This window comes from Trachymyrmex cornetzi, unplaced genomic scaffold, assembly GCF_001594075.2.
Source record: "Trachymyrmex cornetzi isolate Tcor2-1 unplaced genomic scaffold, Tcor1.1 scaffold315, whole genome shotgun sequence".
Lineage (NCBI taxonomy): Eukaryota > Metazoa > Arthropoda > Insecta > Hymenoptera > Formicidae > Trachymyrmex > Trachymyrmex cornetzi.
The window spans coordinates 194,721-208,303 of record NW_017297849.1 but is presented as its reverse complement, the minus strand read 5'-3'; the positions used below and the strand labels follow the sequence as shown (position 1 = coordinate 208,303).

The following is a 13,583-nucleotide window of genomic DNA, read 5'->3' as shown; positions in this document are numbered from 1 at the left end:
AGAGACAAACAGCAAGAAACAGGAAACAAAAAGCACATTGTAGAATAGCCATTAAGATTTTAATAAATTATGTTTTTAAATTAGAATCTACTTCAGTTTTAGCAACCTATGAGTGACTCAATCTGATGGATTGCTTAACCAATATTAATTAAGAATGTATATTTGATTGTTGATGAAGACTCCTAAGAGAATTGAAACGTTCAAGAATTCTGAACAAAGAACATATCGTATATCAAATGAAGTAAAGTGAATTTTTTAATTTAACAATTTGCACACCCACATCAACTCTCATTAACCTTGAATGTCTTTGTTATTGTTATTATAAACAAACGAGCTTCGCATGGATTTATAATCTTAAAAACTAAAATTTTCGACTGTATGAATACTTTTTGTGCATTCAAATAGTATCATTTTTAATTTTCGCCTATTTTTAGAGTAATATACTTAATTATTAAATATCTTTTTGGTATACATAATTTTGAGAAATATATTAAAGTCTATCTTATTATTTACGAATAAATTGCTAATTACCAGCAAGAAATAACTGCCAATTAGATCGTTGAATCGATGTCGAATCGGTGTTCATCGTATCGATATCGATTCGACATCAATTCGACGAGTCATTCTCACTGGACTTTTTAAAAATAAAGTTTCTTTAAAACATATTTTCTCCGTATGAATACTTTTTGCATTCACTGTACATACATCTAATTTCTTATATTAATAACGCATTATACATTTGTCTTCGTATGTGCGCAATATATAAATTGCAGTGCACAAGTTCCAGTAACAGAATGGATAGTTGGCGAGATGATTCTCTGCCCTACAGTGACATCACGTCCATTTTACATGAAAGAATTACCAGAATTATCACAGCTTCTTTTCTGCTGTGAAGCAGATTAAATACAGCACCTTATTCTACTTCTTGGACATGCATATGTACCGTGCAGCTACCGTGAGACATTTATAATTCGAGGATCTTTGAATCATTGTCACTCGTAAATGAAAATGCGAAAGGGCCTGAATGGTCGAAATGTTTATTTTCACAAACTACTGTAGAGACAAAAAAGATAAACGTTTTTATGCATGTTAAATTCAATAATAACGTTTTTATGCATTGAAATGAGATAAAATGACAAGATTTTTTTTTATTACAATGGACATTTCTCAAGTATGTATCAGTTATTATCTATGTTCAGCTTAATCAAGATCTAATTTTTAGATTTTGATAATACTTTTTAACAAAAAATAAATCTTTTAAAATATATCTTTTCTCGAGATAACAAAAGTAATTCTGTTTCTTGAGTTTTTTGGGTGCTAAATACGATGTTGTTTACCAAATTGCTCTATTACTCCACAATTTAAAAAAAAAATCCAGTACTAATTGTATAAAAAATTGGGTCAATGGAACTTATCCAATGTATAATATAAATCCCCCGCAACTCGCGGTCTCGCGTAAAGTAGCCACGGTAGTGTCGCTGCGCGTGGCTTAGCGCCGAGCTACTACCGTGTCTCTTGATTTCTCAAAATTGTAACATGATAGAATAATTTGCTAAACGGTATTCATCATCCAAAAACCTATGACAAACAACTATCTTCGGTCTTGTGCATTTTTTTGTTGAACGGTATAATAAACTTTCGCTTTTTCCGGAAGACTGATTTACGCACGGACATATGCAAATCACATATTCTCTTCCGGAAGCCATAGTAATTCGACATTCGAATATTTTTAGATAATAAACAATTTGATACCTACAGAAGTATACAGCTAACAAGGGGAACGCCAGAAGCATACATCGTTTTTTGATACCAATTTTTTCGGTGATACTTGAGATAAAAAAAATATACGTGTTGCGGCGTTTATCAACATGCGGCTTTCTTTTCGAGTTATAAATTTTTGAAAATCCGAAAAATTCAGATCGTGCTTGTTCCTCAAGGAAACGTTTGGTAAATTTTTGTTGCAATAAATAGAACGTTTCGAGACTCCGTTGTCTCGAAACATACGTACCGTTAATAATTTTTGTGTGCGAAACTAATTTTTTAATCTTTAGACCGCCGGGATTTTAAAATCCAAAATCATGGATAGTTCCCTCATAAAGCCCTATAATAATCCAATATATGTCTACTATACATTGTTCGATGTATACGAGTCATCGCATGATGCCATTTGGCGGTCTAGGGATTAACCATTTAGAAACGCTTTAATATTGTTTTTGTAGAAAATATTATGATATTATGATATTTATATATGATATCAATATTCTAATTGTTTGAAAGAAGTAACAAACATAACAGAATGCATATTTTAAAGAAAAACAAAAATTGCCGAACCTCGAATGCGAACTTAATTCGCCGGAGCAATTTCAATTTTTCAAATTAAAAAAAAAATGTATAACTTGAAAACAAAGTTGCATGTTGATAAACGTCATAAGTCATAACACACATGGTGGAACAAGACAGGTGAGACAACGCACATAACGGTAATTCAGAGCAATCAGCTAGCCAATCAAATTTTGATCCTGAATTTGGTCCTACTATATATTCCTCAAGTCGTCTCACTTGTCTTCTTCCGCCATGACAACACATATACTTTTTGGCCTCGAGAATTACCAAAAAAATTTGCATCGAAAAACTTGATAAAGACTTCTGAGATTCCCTTTCTAAGCGATATACATATTTTGGTAATATCTATAAATATTAGTACAATATTTTTCATATTTTTCAATCATAAAAATATATAAAAAATTGTAAAGATTAATAGAACATTGATTTGTCTTGGGAGAAAAAAACAGAGAAGAAGAAATTTGCCAAGGTGTCAACGTTTCAATGTTCTATGCACATTTTTAATATTACTAGTTGTCTCTATATTATATTTTAAAAGTTTTACATATTTAAAAACCGCATTGGAGATACTTAAATCTTAAGATAATAATCATATAAATAATTTGAATTCTTTAAATATATAATTTACGCTATTCATCAAGTACACATTTAAATTGACATTGCCATAGAAATAACTTCTCCTTATAAAATACGGACCAAATAATCACGTGAAATAACTTACATGTTATATTAATATCTATGACATATCATAATCTAATAAGTAGCAAATATAAATACAAGGAAACTGAGATGCGACTAGTATCAAAAACGCATAATAACGTAAATGCGATGCGCAATTGGAAGCTCCTAAATTTCGATTATATGAAAATTTCATAATAAATGTGTAACTAATATTAGATCTAAAATAGAAATCTGTCGTCACATATACATCAATTTATTATACATATAAATCCACACGCGCCCATTTCAATTTAAATGCATATTATGTAGTATTATATTATTTTATACAGCGTGTTCCAGATCTATTCGGGATCACCTCTCGTGATAAGTAGAGCAGATCAAATTAAGTCGAAAAATCTTCTACCATTTTGCAATTTTTGCAATAATTAACAAGATATTAATTTCTAAAGATCGTTAAATAGCACGGCTTATCACCAAATATAAGCGCGGGGCAAGTAGGAATGTAAATCGCCGTAGATTGCTAGGCGTGTGGAGAATTGTTTACAACGGTATTGGTAACACACGAGCGGTGAAAGAAAATATCTTCCCAGTCTCCGCGCTGGACAGACATATCATACCACGTGCTTGCGTTTGACGATAGGCCGAATGAATACGCATTTATTTGGCGATCTTTAGAAATTAATAACTCACATAACTATTGCGAAAGTTACAAAATGATAGAGAATTTTTCAATTCAGTTTAGTCTGCTTGATCTGCTCACGAGAGATGATTCCATAGGTCTGAGACACCATATAGAGTAAGTTTCGAAGAAAAAATTCACCACGTTTTTTTTTTTCGAAAACGATTAGAGATACGGAAAACATATCTTATTAAAATTATAGAATAAGTAGTGAGACATATTTTGATGATCGATTGAAGCTGGATCTTTAATGCTTAAATAATTTAATGTGAAAATTTGTATATACTTTATATGTATATACACAATTAATATATTTGTAGCCATTTGAACTACGCGCCGAATTAATCTTTTTTGGACTAAACTATTGTAGTAATATTACAATTAAATTTGATGCTCAATATCTATTTTATAATTCAAAATATTTGCATTTTACTTTTACACTCAGATTAAATCAGTGTACAACAGCTTTAATATGCACTAGTGCACCCAATCAAATTCGCTATTAGTTTATATTCCAAAAATAATTTAATTTTTGAAAAATAACTTTAGTGCAAAGATATTCAGTTTATTGAGTATATCGATAGAATAACTAAAAAGTAGTCTTCATTAAAACGATATTTTGTAAAAGAACCAAGAACACTTAAGGAGGTTCTCGCGCTACTTCCTAGTCAATAGATAGTTTATTCATAATATTATGTAAAATAATCGAATAAAAAGGTTACTAACAATATCTTATGCCATTATACATGGTTATTGTTAATTTTATACGTTACTAAATATTTTCAAAACGACAAAATAAAAGTTATAAGATGCTCATTTAATATATATACATATACGCTTCGTCCATTTGACATATATTCTAGCTTTTTCATTAAAGAATATAAATTTCTTGTAAATTGTACGGTCAGTTTAAATGAAACTTTACGGGAACAAACTTAAGTGTTTATTTTACAATAACGATTTTTAAATTGCTGTCTTATACACACAAGTGTTTCAATTTAAAAGAGAATAACTACAGAATAAGGTTAACTTCAACTTGTAATATAAAATTCTATAAATTTATAATTAAATATCATCAAAATAGTACGGTAAAAGTCAATGAAATATTTTCTAAATATTATTGATATTATTAATTTTTGTATTACATGTATATATTATAGACTGTCTTATATTTCATCGAACGCGAGAACCTCCTTAAAGTTGCTCAAGGTTATCAAAGTATATTCCCTTATTTATATCACAATTTTGATATTTAAAATAAATATCTTTTCCTTATTTCTGCTTTAGCGGGGAAAAAAAAGTGATGAACATTTGATCAGGCTCACTGTATGTGAGTGCGCTGTGCGCGCAAGTATGCAGTGAACGGCAAAAACTCCGGAAGAGGCCTGTCTTAGAAGGTATTGATTAATGGAAAAATGTTTCGAACAAACATTAAAAAATCTATTAGCAGCTGATATTTATTTTTGAACTTTAGATGACTTTGAAAAACGTGGTCGAAACCAATAGAAAATTTTTAATGAAAACTCCTGTTTTTTATTTCTTATCCTTATAGCTGAAATCGAGAGCTTTCCAAAATACTATAACAAAGTATTTTATGATCCTGAACAACATTTAAAAGGTTTTAAACATCAGTAGAATACCTTAAATAATACTGATGCCGATGATACTGTAACTTTTAAGCCTCATATAATTCGAGATATACTTAATAAAAAAATACTTTGTTATAGTATTTTGGAAAATTTTCAATGTCAAGCATAAAGTCGACTAGTGAATTATATTATCGTTCATACTTTAATTGTGGAAAAGAATTTTTAAATCTGTAAAAACAGTTAGAAAAATATTTATTTGAAAAATAATCGGTAAAACACACAGAGATTTTAGGATCCCCTTAACCAATGTTTTTTTTGAAATAGGCCATTTTCGGAACTTTTGCTCCTCATTATATAATCATTCTTTATGTTTAATAGAATTTTAAACACGTGCTACTACGCAACAAGTGACTTTTGTTGTTTGTGTTGATTTTAGATCTTTTTATCATTCAGTGTTGATTTCCCTGCTAAACACGTATAAATAATTGTTTAAAACAGATTTTATACGTATCAATAGAATTTCTTCAAATTCGCGTGTGCAGCACATAGGCTATAGACGAAATATTAAACTATTGCACAAAGAAAAAGAAAGAAAAAGATTGTAGAAAAATGTAAATAAATAAATATTAATATTTTTCTTATGTACCTTTTAAGATATAGCAAGAATCAATCGCTTTTTTTTGTAGTTTTTATGTTATTTTGGATTTCTGCTAAAATTTCAAATCTCTTTCATTGTTAATATGTGTAGATATGTATATACAGCGTGTCCCGAACTTAAATAGCCAAACTTTAGAAACGTGTAGGGAATCGATAAACTAAGAAAAAAGAGTTCTTTCGAAATATGCTCGTTTTTGCTTTGTTTTGAAAAAAATTGAAAAAAAAAAGATAAAATGTTATTTTCATTTTTGTACTTATTTATTATTTATTCGTTCACACTTTTTTTTTATTTATTCATTTGCTTAATGCAAATATTGTTCAAAATATTGGCCTCTTGCAGCAATGCACGCATTGCATTTTGTACAGAGAGCTTGTGTCGCAGCATTGATCTGATCAATGTAATGACTCGCCGATCAGAATAATATAAATTACGTTTTGTCTTTTTTTTGCGATTTTCTCCAAAACGAAGCAAAAGCGACCATATCTCTAAAGGACTATTTTTTATTAGTTTATATCGATTCCCTACACGTTCCCGAAGTTTGGCCATTTAGGTACACCCTGTATATGTATATAATCTTTTTCTATCTTTTTAGGCCTATATTGAAATTTGATATTTAGACATTAAGTTTTTGTGTGCACTACCCTGTAAATGTAGACTTATCGAAAGAATTGGTACCCCGATGAAATATTTAAAGGTACAGAAAATTTATCTTGAAAATTTTTTGCGAAGACAGTATCTGATTTTTTTAAAAGGGCAGTGAATTTAACAAGTATGAACACGTTGGCACATTGTAATAGAAACCTTTGTTACGCGTTTCGTCCATGTAATCTAGGACTTCAGAAAAATGCATTTTTTGATCCTCATAGATGTACATATACTGTGTGAATATAGAATGCATACATATCTGTTGAAAACGTCAATATATACTCTGGCAAACATTTAATAATTACTTCAGCAATATACTGTAACGACAATTTCATTTCGATTTGGTAAATACTGTTAAATTTACTTTCAGTTCCATTTGCGTCTATTATACCTATCACTACAACAGTTTATAACTTGCCTAACTGGTATTTCGTTTGGACCTAATGCTATGGGCGAGTTTAAGATGGCAAAGCGGCTGGGCATGCTTGTCGAGTGAATGAGTTTGATTGGTTTTTATTTGTGAATCAAATCAATCATGTTTAATTGCTCGGTAAGCAGATCGCTTTGCCGACTTGAACTCGTCCAATATCTAATCATCCTAATCATAGCAAGTACTAATGCGACAGTAGTGCTATTAGATTAAGTTAGACAGAGTCATTATTAAATTCATTACCTATCCAGAGAATGACCTTTAAAGCGTTATTAGTCTTTGTTGCCTCTGATTGGTGTTCAAAGTCGAACATATATGTGTTTGCAATACACTCCTTTAATATACATTCAAGACGAATGTAAGTTTATTTTCGCAAAAAAATTATCCCGCTGCAAAATTTCCAACGTATTATGCGATAATTATAGGAAATAATAATGGCACTATTCTTTTTCAAGCCTTAATGCGTAAAAAATTCAAGAAATAACAACGCAATCAAATATTTTTCTTGCTATTTTCTTGAAAGTATTTTACCTCAATGTTAATAATATAATATCGAGTGTAAAAACACCTTTGCAATAAATATTATCAAATAAGCGTTTGTAAAAATGGCACTAACAAAATTATAAAAGATTTAATATACTGCGTTAATCTACAAAAGTATTGCGCAATCACTTGTAAATATTTTTAAGTATTAATTTAATAAGGAACTTCATTGAATAAGCCAGTTACTTAATTATTTTTGTGCACTTCATGTAATATGTGCTATTTTGATTTTAGATTTCATTCTTTGCCTTACGAAAAATTATGCGCGTTGCATTGTTACACTATGTAAAATAAAGTTAGAAAACCTAAACGAGAAGTGATATTAGTCATTAATTGGTGGATCCATAGCACAGATTATAGCTTTCATTACGCTAGCTGCCGCTAATGCCGCGTATGGTTGCCATTCTTTGATTCGAGTGCCGTCTTTGTAATCGGCAATTCCGCGGATTACAATGAAATTCTCGCGACAATTACCCAAGATACTCTCTACGACAGCATCCATCTCTGCATCAAATGCGAGCGCACCGAATCGGCTCGCAAACTTTTGTCTAAGTTGATCGTCTCGTGCGACTTGTCGACCAGAAGCTACTGGTGCCAAATGAATTCGGGAGCATCTATCAGTTCTGTAATAATGAAAAAGATAGTATATATTTATATAATAAAAGTATACAGTGTGTACGGTAAAATGTTGAATTTTCACCTTTTATTTATGGAATCTTGAGGAGCGATTGGATGAGATACTTCGATGACATCCCTCTCTCCAATAGCCATATATAATTTATCAGATTCTGGTGGTGGCGCGTTAAAATCATGTTCTGATTGATTGACCAAATTCTGCAAACCTTCCTTCATGTACATTTGCCATGGCGGAAACGTCTCATTTTCAGCCTACAGAAAAAGATAAATATTTTAGACAAACATGTAACATGGATTCACACAAATATACAAATATATCAATGCCTAATATCGATTGAAATTACCTGTTTCTTCAGAATTGCCGCGATTTCTTGAAGACCAAGATTTGGCGGGCAATATTCCTTGGTCTCAAAATGATAGTTCTCGCTTTCATTCATCTTAGCACTTTCACAATAAACGTACGCGTATTTCTTATTGAGCGGCATTGGATGCGATATCACCACATCGCCCAATCGCACATGTTTATTGTAATCTGTATAATGAGGAACACCACCACCAACTCCGACAAGAAAGACAAAATCCACTTTTTGAAATGTACCTATAAATATATTCAAAGGCTAAAGATTGTAACAATATGTAATGAAAATAAAAAGATGTATATATACATATAGTCCCCGGCCATGTTATTAGATGCACAGATTTTTCAATAGATCTTTTTTATTATATGTGACTAAAAATGATAATTATTTTTATGTTTACATATCTAAAGTAGAGGTTTCTCTTTTATTATACTTTTAATTAATAAAAACATAATTTTGATAGCTTTTATCAAATATTTATTTATTTTTAATATTCTTGAGGCTTTCACGGGTGTTTCCTATATGACAATCTTGTGTTTCGCGGGTTGAAGTGGACTGCAAGGTTCACGAAACGTTGGCATTCCAAGAATGGATTTGAACACGGAGAAAACCCGCGAAACACAAGATTGTCATTTATTTATTTTTGTAAAATAAAAAGATGTTTCTTAAATATTTTATTAAGCCATTATTGATGGCTATTAGAGCTTTGATTCTAATAATGTTAAATAATTTTTAAATTAACATTCACCGACAAACAGAAACCATATGCATTCTTTATGGCTTTTACCATTGCTAACAGATTCATGGACTTTTTAACACTATAAGCAACAAGAAAATTTAAACAAATGCATTCATTTTATAGACAACTATTTTTTATGTTTCGATTATAACAATTTGTTTATTTTCTATAGCAGAGTTAATGTACACTTTTGGAACTTAAAGTCAGATAGGTAAGTATGTTTAATTTGGTGAAAGCGAGAAAAGAGTTCTAGTACAGTCTAGGAATAAAAAACAAACCTAAAAATATAATATTGTATTTATATTGTTCAAAAATAATAAACAGTCCTAATGATAATATAATGTAAATCTGATTATTAAAAATCAATAAATTATAAAAAATATGTAATGCATCTAATAATATGGCCACGGACTATAATATAAAATATAAAATTTAAAGTTAAATGCATACCCAACAATCTAGTAGTGGTATTACCAGCTGCGGTCATTGCTTCTCTGGTATGTCCCACAGTTGGTAGTTTAGTGCACACAATCCTATGCGCACCGATATTGCCCAAAGTATATACATTTGATTCTCCTATAACAAAATGATATACCCATTCATTACTTATATCTTTATGTATTTTGAAGTTTATATTTTCTTCTATATATATGTATATTCTTGATTTGTATTATATATGTGCATTGTGCGGCTATCAACAAAGTAGGACGGAACCTGTGTTATATGTGACGATAAAATAGGTAATAATCCATTCCATGTAGAAGCATCTCCCAAGTCTAGTAATAATACTAGACATAACGAAGAGAAGTAAATAGTATAACAAAATTTCTTTAAAAATCTTATCTATTATAGTATTGTCGAGAAGTTACTGATCGAATACATTTGAATGGAAACAGTTATCAAGAACTAAAATATTGTATTAAAATTTTTGAAAACGGATAATGTATTCATTAATAAAAAAAGAGATAAAATCTTCACGAGAAGTAAATATAATATAAAAAATATAATTATTGTATTATTACTCATAGAATAAAAATTAATAAAATAATTTAGTATTATACAAACCACATAAAATGAATATAATACAAAATATAAATAAGTCTAACAAAATTATAACATATAACAAAAACAAAGCCATACAAAACGTTCACAACACAAAACAAAAACTATTATATAAGAATTTTACACATATATGTATAATACATGAAATCAATGAATTTGAATCAATGAAATACAATGAATTTGTAATGTCAACATAAAAGAATCAATGTGTTTCAAAATGTACATTTGTAGCACCATTTTGCCTTGCATTGTTCTTCGGTTCACAAGCAACTGGCAAGCTATGAAATGACATTAAAATGATAGAGTTATGTTACAAGTTACTTTACCAAAACGGCATATCACCCGCGGAATTCCGTCTATTGCATCTGATGAACTTGCGGTACCTAAAGTTTCATGCATGGTGAAATATACCTCCATTATTGTTTAAACATTTGTCGCTGATTAGCGAGCAATATAAATCGCGTTATATTTACATGAGAGCGGAAAAAAAGGAATAACTAATGACTGTAACTAGAATGCTAGCGAAATTTTATTTGTATAAATTAATCAAAATGTTTTAAAAATAATAATTTTAGTAGACGATTTTATTTAAAAAAATATAGGGATAAAAGGAGGGAGTCTACAGAACTATTCTTCTAATATTTCAAATGAGTATCTTCTAATATTTCAATTATGATTATTTTCTAATAAAAGAATATGATAGAGAAATTAATTATTTTTTAAAATATTATCCTATCATAATTTTATATCGGACGTATTTTAGAATTATTGTTCTTGGAGATATATAAAGTATATCATAAACAATAGTGAATAGTAAATAGAAAAAAGCCTTACCAACAGTCGTGTAGCGAACAAAGGTTTCCTTATTCTCAATCAATGAATCCACAGCAAGTTTTTCACAATATTGAGCTGTAATGATAGCAATGGTGGGTTGCTTCGCGCTTGCCATCGTTGGCATCGACTTTACTACCTAAAAATATATTTTATAGCATTACGTTATATGTTAACAAAAATTAACTGAAAAATTTATGTTTAAATAACAAATTACTTGGACTTGAGTATCTTCATGGACAACACGTGTGAAAGCCCCATGATCTATTGCTTTAACAAGCCCTTTCTCTTGAAGCTCTTTTAATTTAGCCTCCACAGCTGATAGCTCCCATCCATGTTCCCTAAAAATAAAATGAAATTGAAATTTAATTAGGGATGATCGAGTTTCATTAAAGAATTTATTTCTGAATCGCTTTTGAATAGGATTGATTAAGGTTCTTTAATAAAGTGCCGAAAATTTGGGACTTTGCTAAGGCCCATCCAAAATCACAAATATCTGCATAATTTGGATAAAATATTAAAACTACGTGCATATCTTAATGAAATAGTATAAAATAGTATTTCATTATAGTATTTCATTACAGTATGTATATATCTTAACTTAATAAAATAGTATGAAACATATGATAGTAAATTTGCAAGTTTATGCATGTAAATATCTTCGTCGAAATGACCGTTGATTTATTATTTTTTTGTTACCATTACCTACAATTTTAATTCTTTAAACAGAAACCGATTATTTATTAAATGAATCGATCTGTCTTAAACTCGAACTTTGGTAAATCGACTAAAAGTTCGGGCAATTAATTATCTATTTTTGAAGAATCAAATCGAACTCACACACACAAACATTCCTTAAATATAATTTCATTCAGCGTGTTATTTTCCCGTATATCTAAATTTTATTTAATACAATTACTTACTTCGCAATATCAACCACGGTAACAGGATTTGGATAGGCAGACTCAATAAGCTCCAGAACTTTTTCTACTGTTAGCTCAATCACTTGACCCATGACTATTTCATCTGTAGATACTTTTAATAAAAAAAAAAAAAGAAATACTTATTTAATTGTGCAATTATGTTAGAGACATTGTAGTTTGTCAAACTTTTAAGCCGCCTATTATAACTTTAAAATGACAGTTAATAGCATTAAAACAAGAATACAGCACTCCATAACATATGCAAGTTAAATTTTTTGCCGTGTAGATGAGTGTAGATGAGTCTAAACTCGTGTAGTAGGTATAGTTTTTAATCTATCCAAAGTAGAAGTGTAAAAGTTTCAAAATATAACTGTAATAAGTGCACAGTTTAACTTAAGTCTTTGTTTCTATAGCTATAGAGTCGAGCTAGAACCGTTAGTGAAAGGTACAGCTTATATGTGGGAGTGGAAACTTGAATACATATACATTATGGCAGCTAATAATCACGAGTAGAAGGTTCGTGCTCTACATAGATGCATTTCCTTACAGAATGAAGACTAAAATGGCAATGTCATTATATAGTATGATAATGATCAGTGAATAACCAATTCGAAAAAGTTACAATTTGAAACAGACAAATAAATGTGATTTTTATGATATGTATATGATATGTATATGATAAGATATGCTATAAGTACGTGTGCATATGCTTCTGATGCTATGAATTTTCGTTTTCGAAATTAATGCAAACAAAATAGCATTGACGAAATTAAATTTGAATTAAATAAATCCATATTCTAAATATAATTGATGTTTATTGTGTAATTAAATATCGTTGTACGTGTATGTTGGACGTTAAAATGTTCGTGGTATAAAAGTTTTATCTATAATTACATGCTGTGAGGGTAGATATGTATATATTGTACACCGTATGTAGAAAATCTAGGTCAAATCAAATGGGCTGTTTTTCACACTCTAATATCTAAAGTATTCTCTAGTAATTGCTCGTTCGGTTAAATAGATTGGAAAATCCTTTTTCACATAATCAAAGTGCATAATAGCTTTTATAAACCCGTGTAACATGTTTCATTTTAATTTTAACAAAGGAAATAGAAATATATTTTCTTTTTTAAGGGCTTATTAAAAAAATACGTTCACTTAGGAAGAAGGGGGTTATCGAAAGTGTTACGCAAGTAAACGAAGGGGAGAGAGGGGAAAGAAGTTCAAGAAAACGCAAATGTTCGATTTTGTATCGCTGCTTATTCATTCAAATTACTTGCGCAATTGAATAGATTCTATAAAAGTGCGTTTCGTTTTCACGCTCACACACTATAAGCATCATTTCATCCTTATTGTATATGAAATATCAAAATATCTTTTTTACTATTAGTGCTTATGACCTTTCTTCCTTTTATTAAAAAAGAAGGATTTTATTTTACGTTTACTTGGGGGGGGGGGGGGGGGG

General features: G+C 29.9%; 1 protein-coding gene across 2 annotated transcripts in view; it reads right to left on the bottom strand.

The window, feature by feature from the left end:
- Positions 1 to 7,693: 7,693 nt before the first annotated feature.
- LOC108762666 (uncharacterized) overlaps positions 7,694 to 13,583 on the bottom strand; it is a 10,812-nt gene continuing 4,922 nt past the window's right edge. The window contains exons 5-12 of one of the 2 annotated variants that reach the window (XM_018509751.1): positions 12,119 to 12,230; positions 11,413 to 11,536; positions 11,199 to 11,334; positions 10,691 to 10,747; positions 9,753 to 9,878; positions 8,549 to 8,802; positions 8,269 to 8,456; positions 7,694 to 8,191 (exon numbers count right to left, since the gene is read on the bottom strand). In XM_018509751.1, coding sequence (XP_018365253.1) covers positions 7,891 to 8,191; positions 8,269 to 8,456; positions 8,549 to 8,802; positions 9,753 to 9,878; positions 10,691 to 10,747; positions 11,199 to 11,334; positions 11,413 to 11,536; positions 12,119 to 12,230 — 1,298 coding nt within the window. In that variant the 3' untranslated portion in view covers positions 7,694 to 7,890. The remainder of the gene's footprint in view (positions 8,192 to 8,268; positions 8,457 to 8,548; positions 8,803 to 9,752; positions 9,879 to 10,690; positions 10,748 to 11,198; positions 11,335 to 11,412; positions 11,537 to 12,118; positions 12,231 to 13,583) is intronic. The other variant, XM_018509752.1, reaches the window with a different exon arrangement.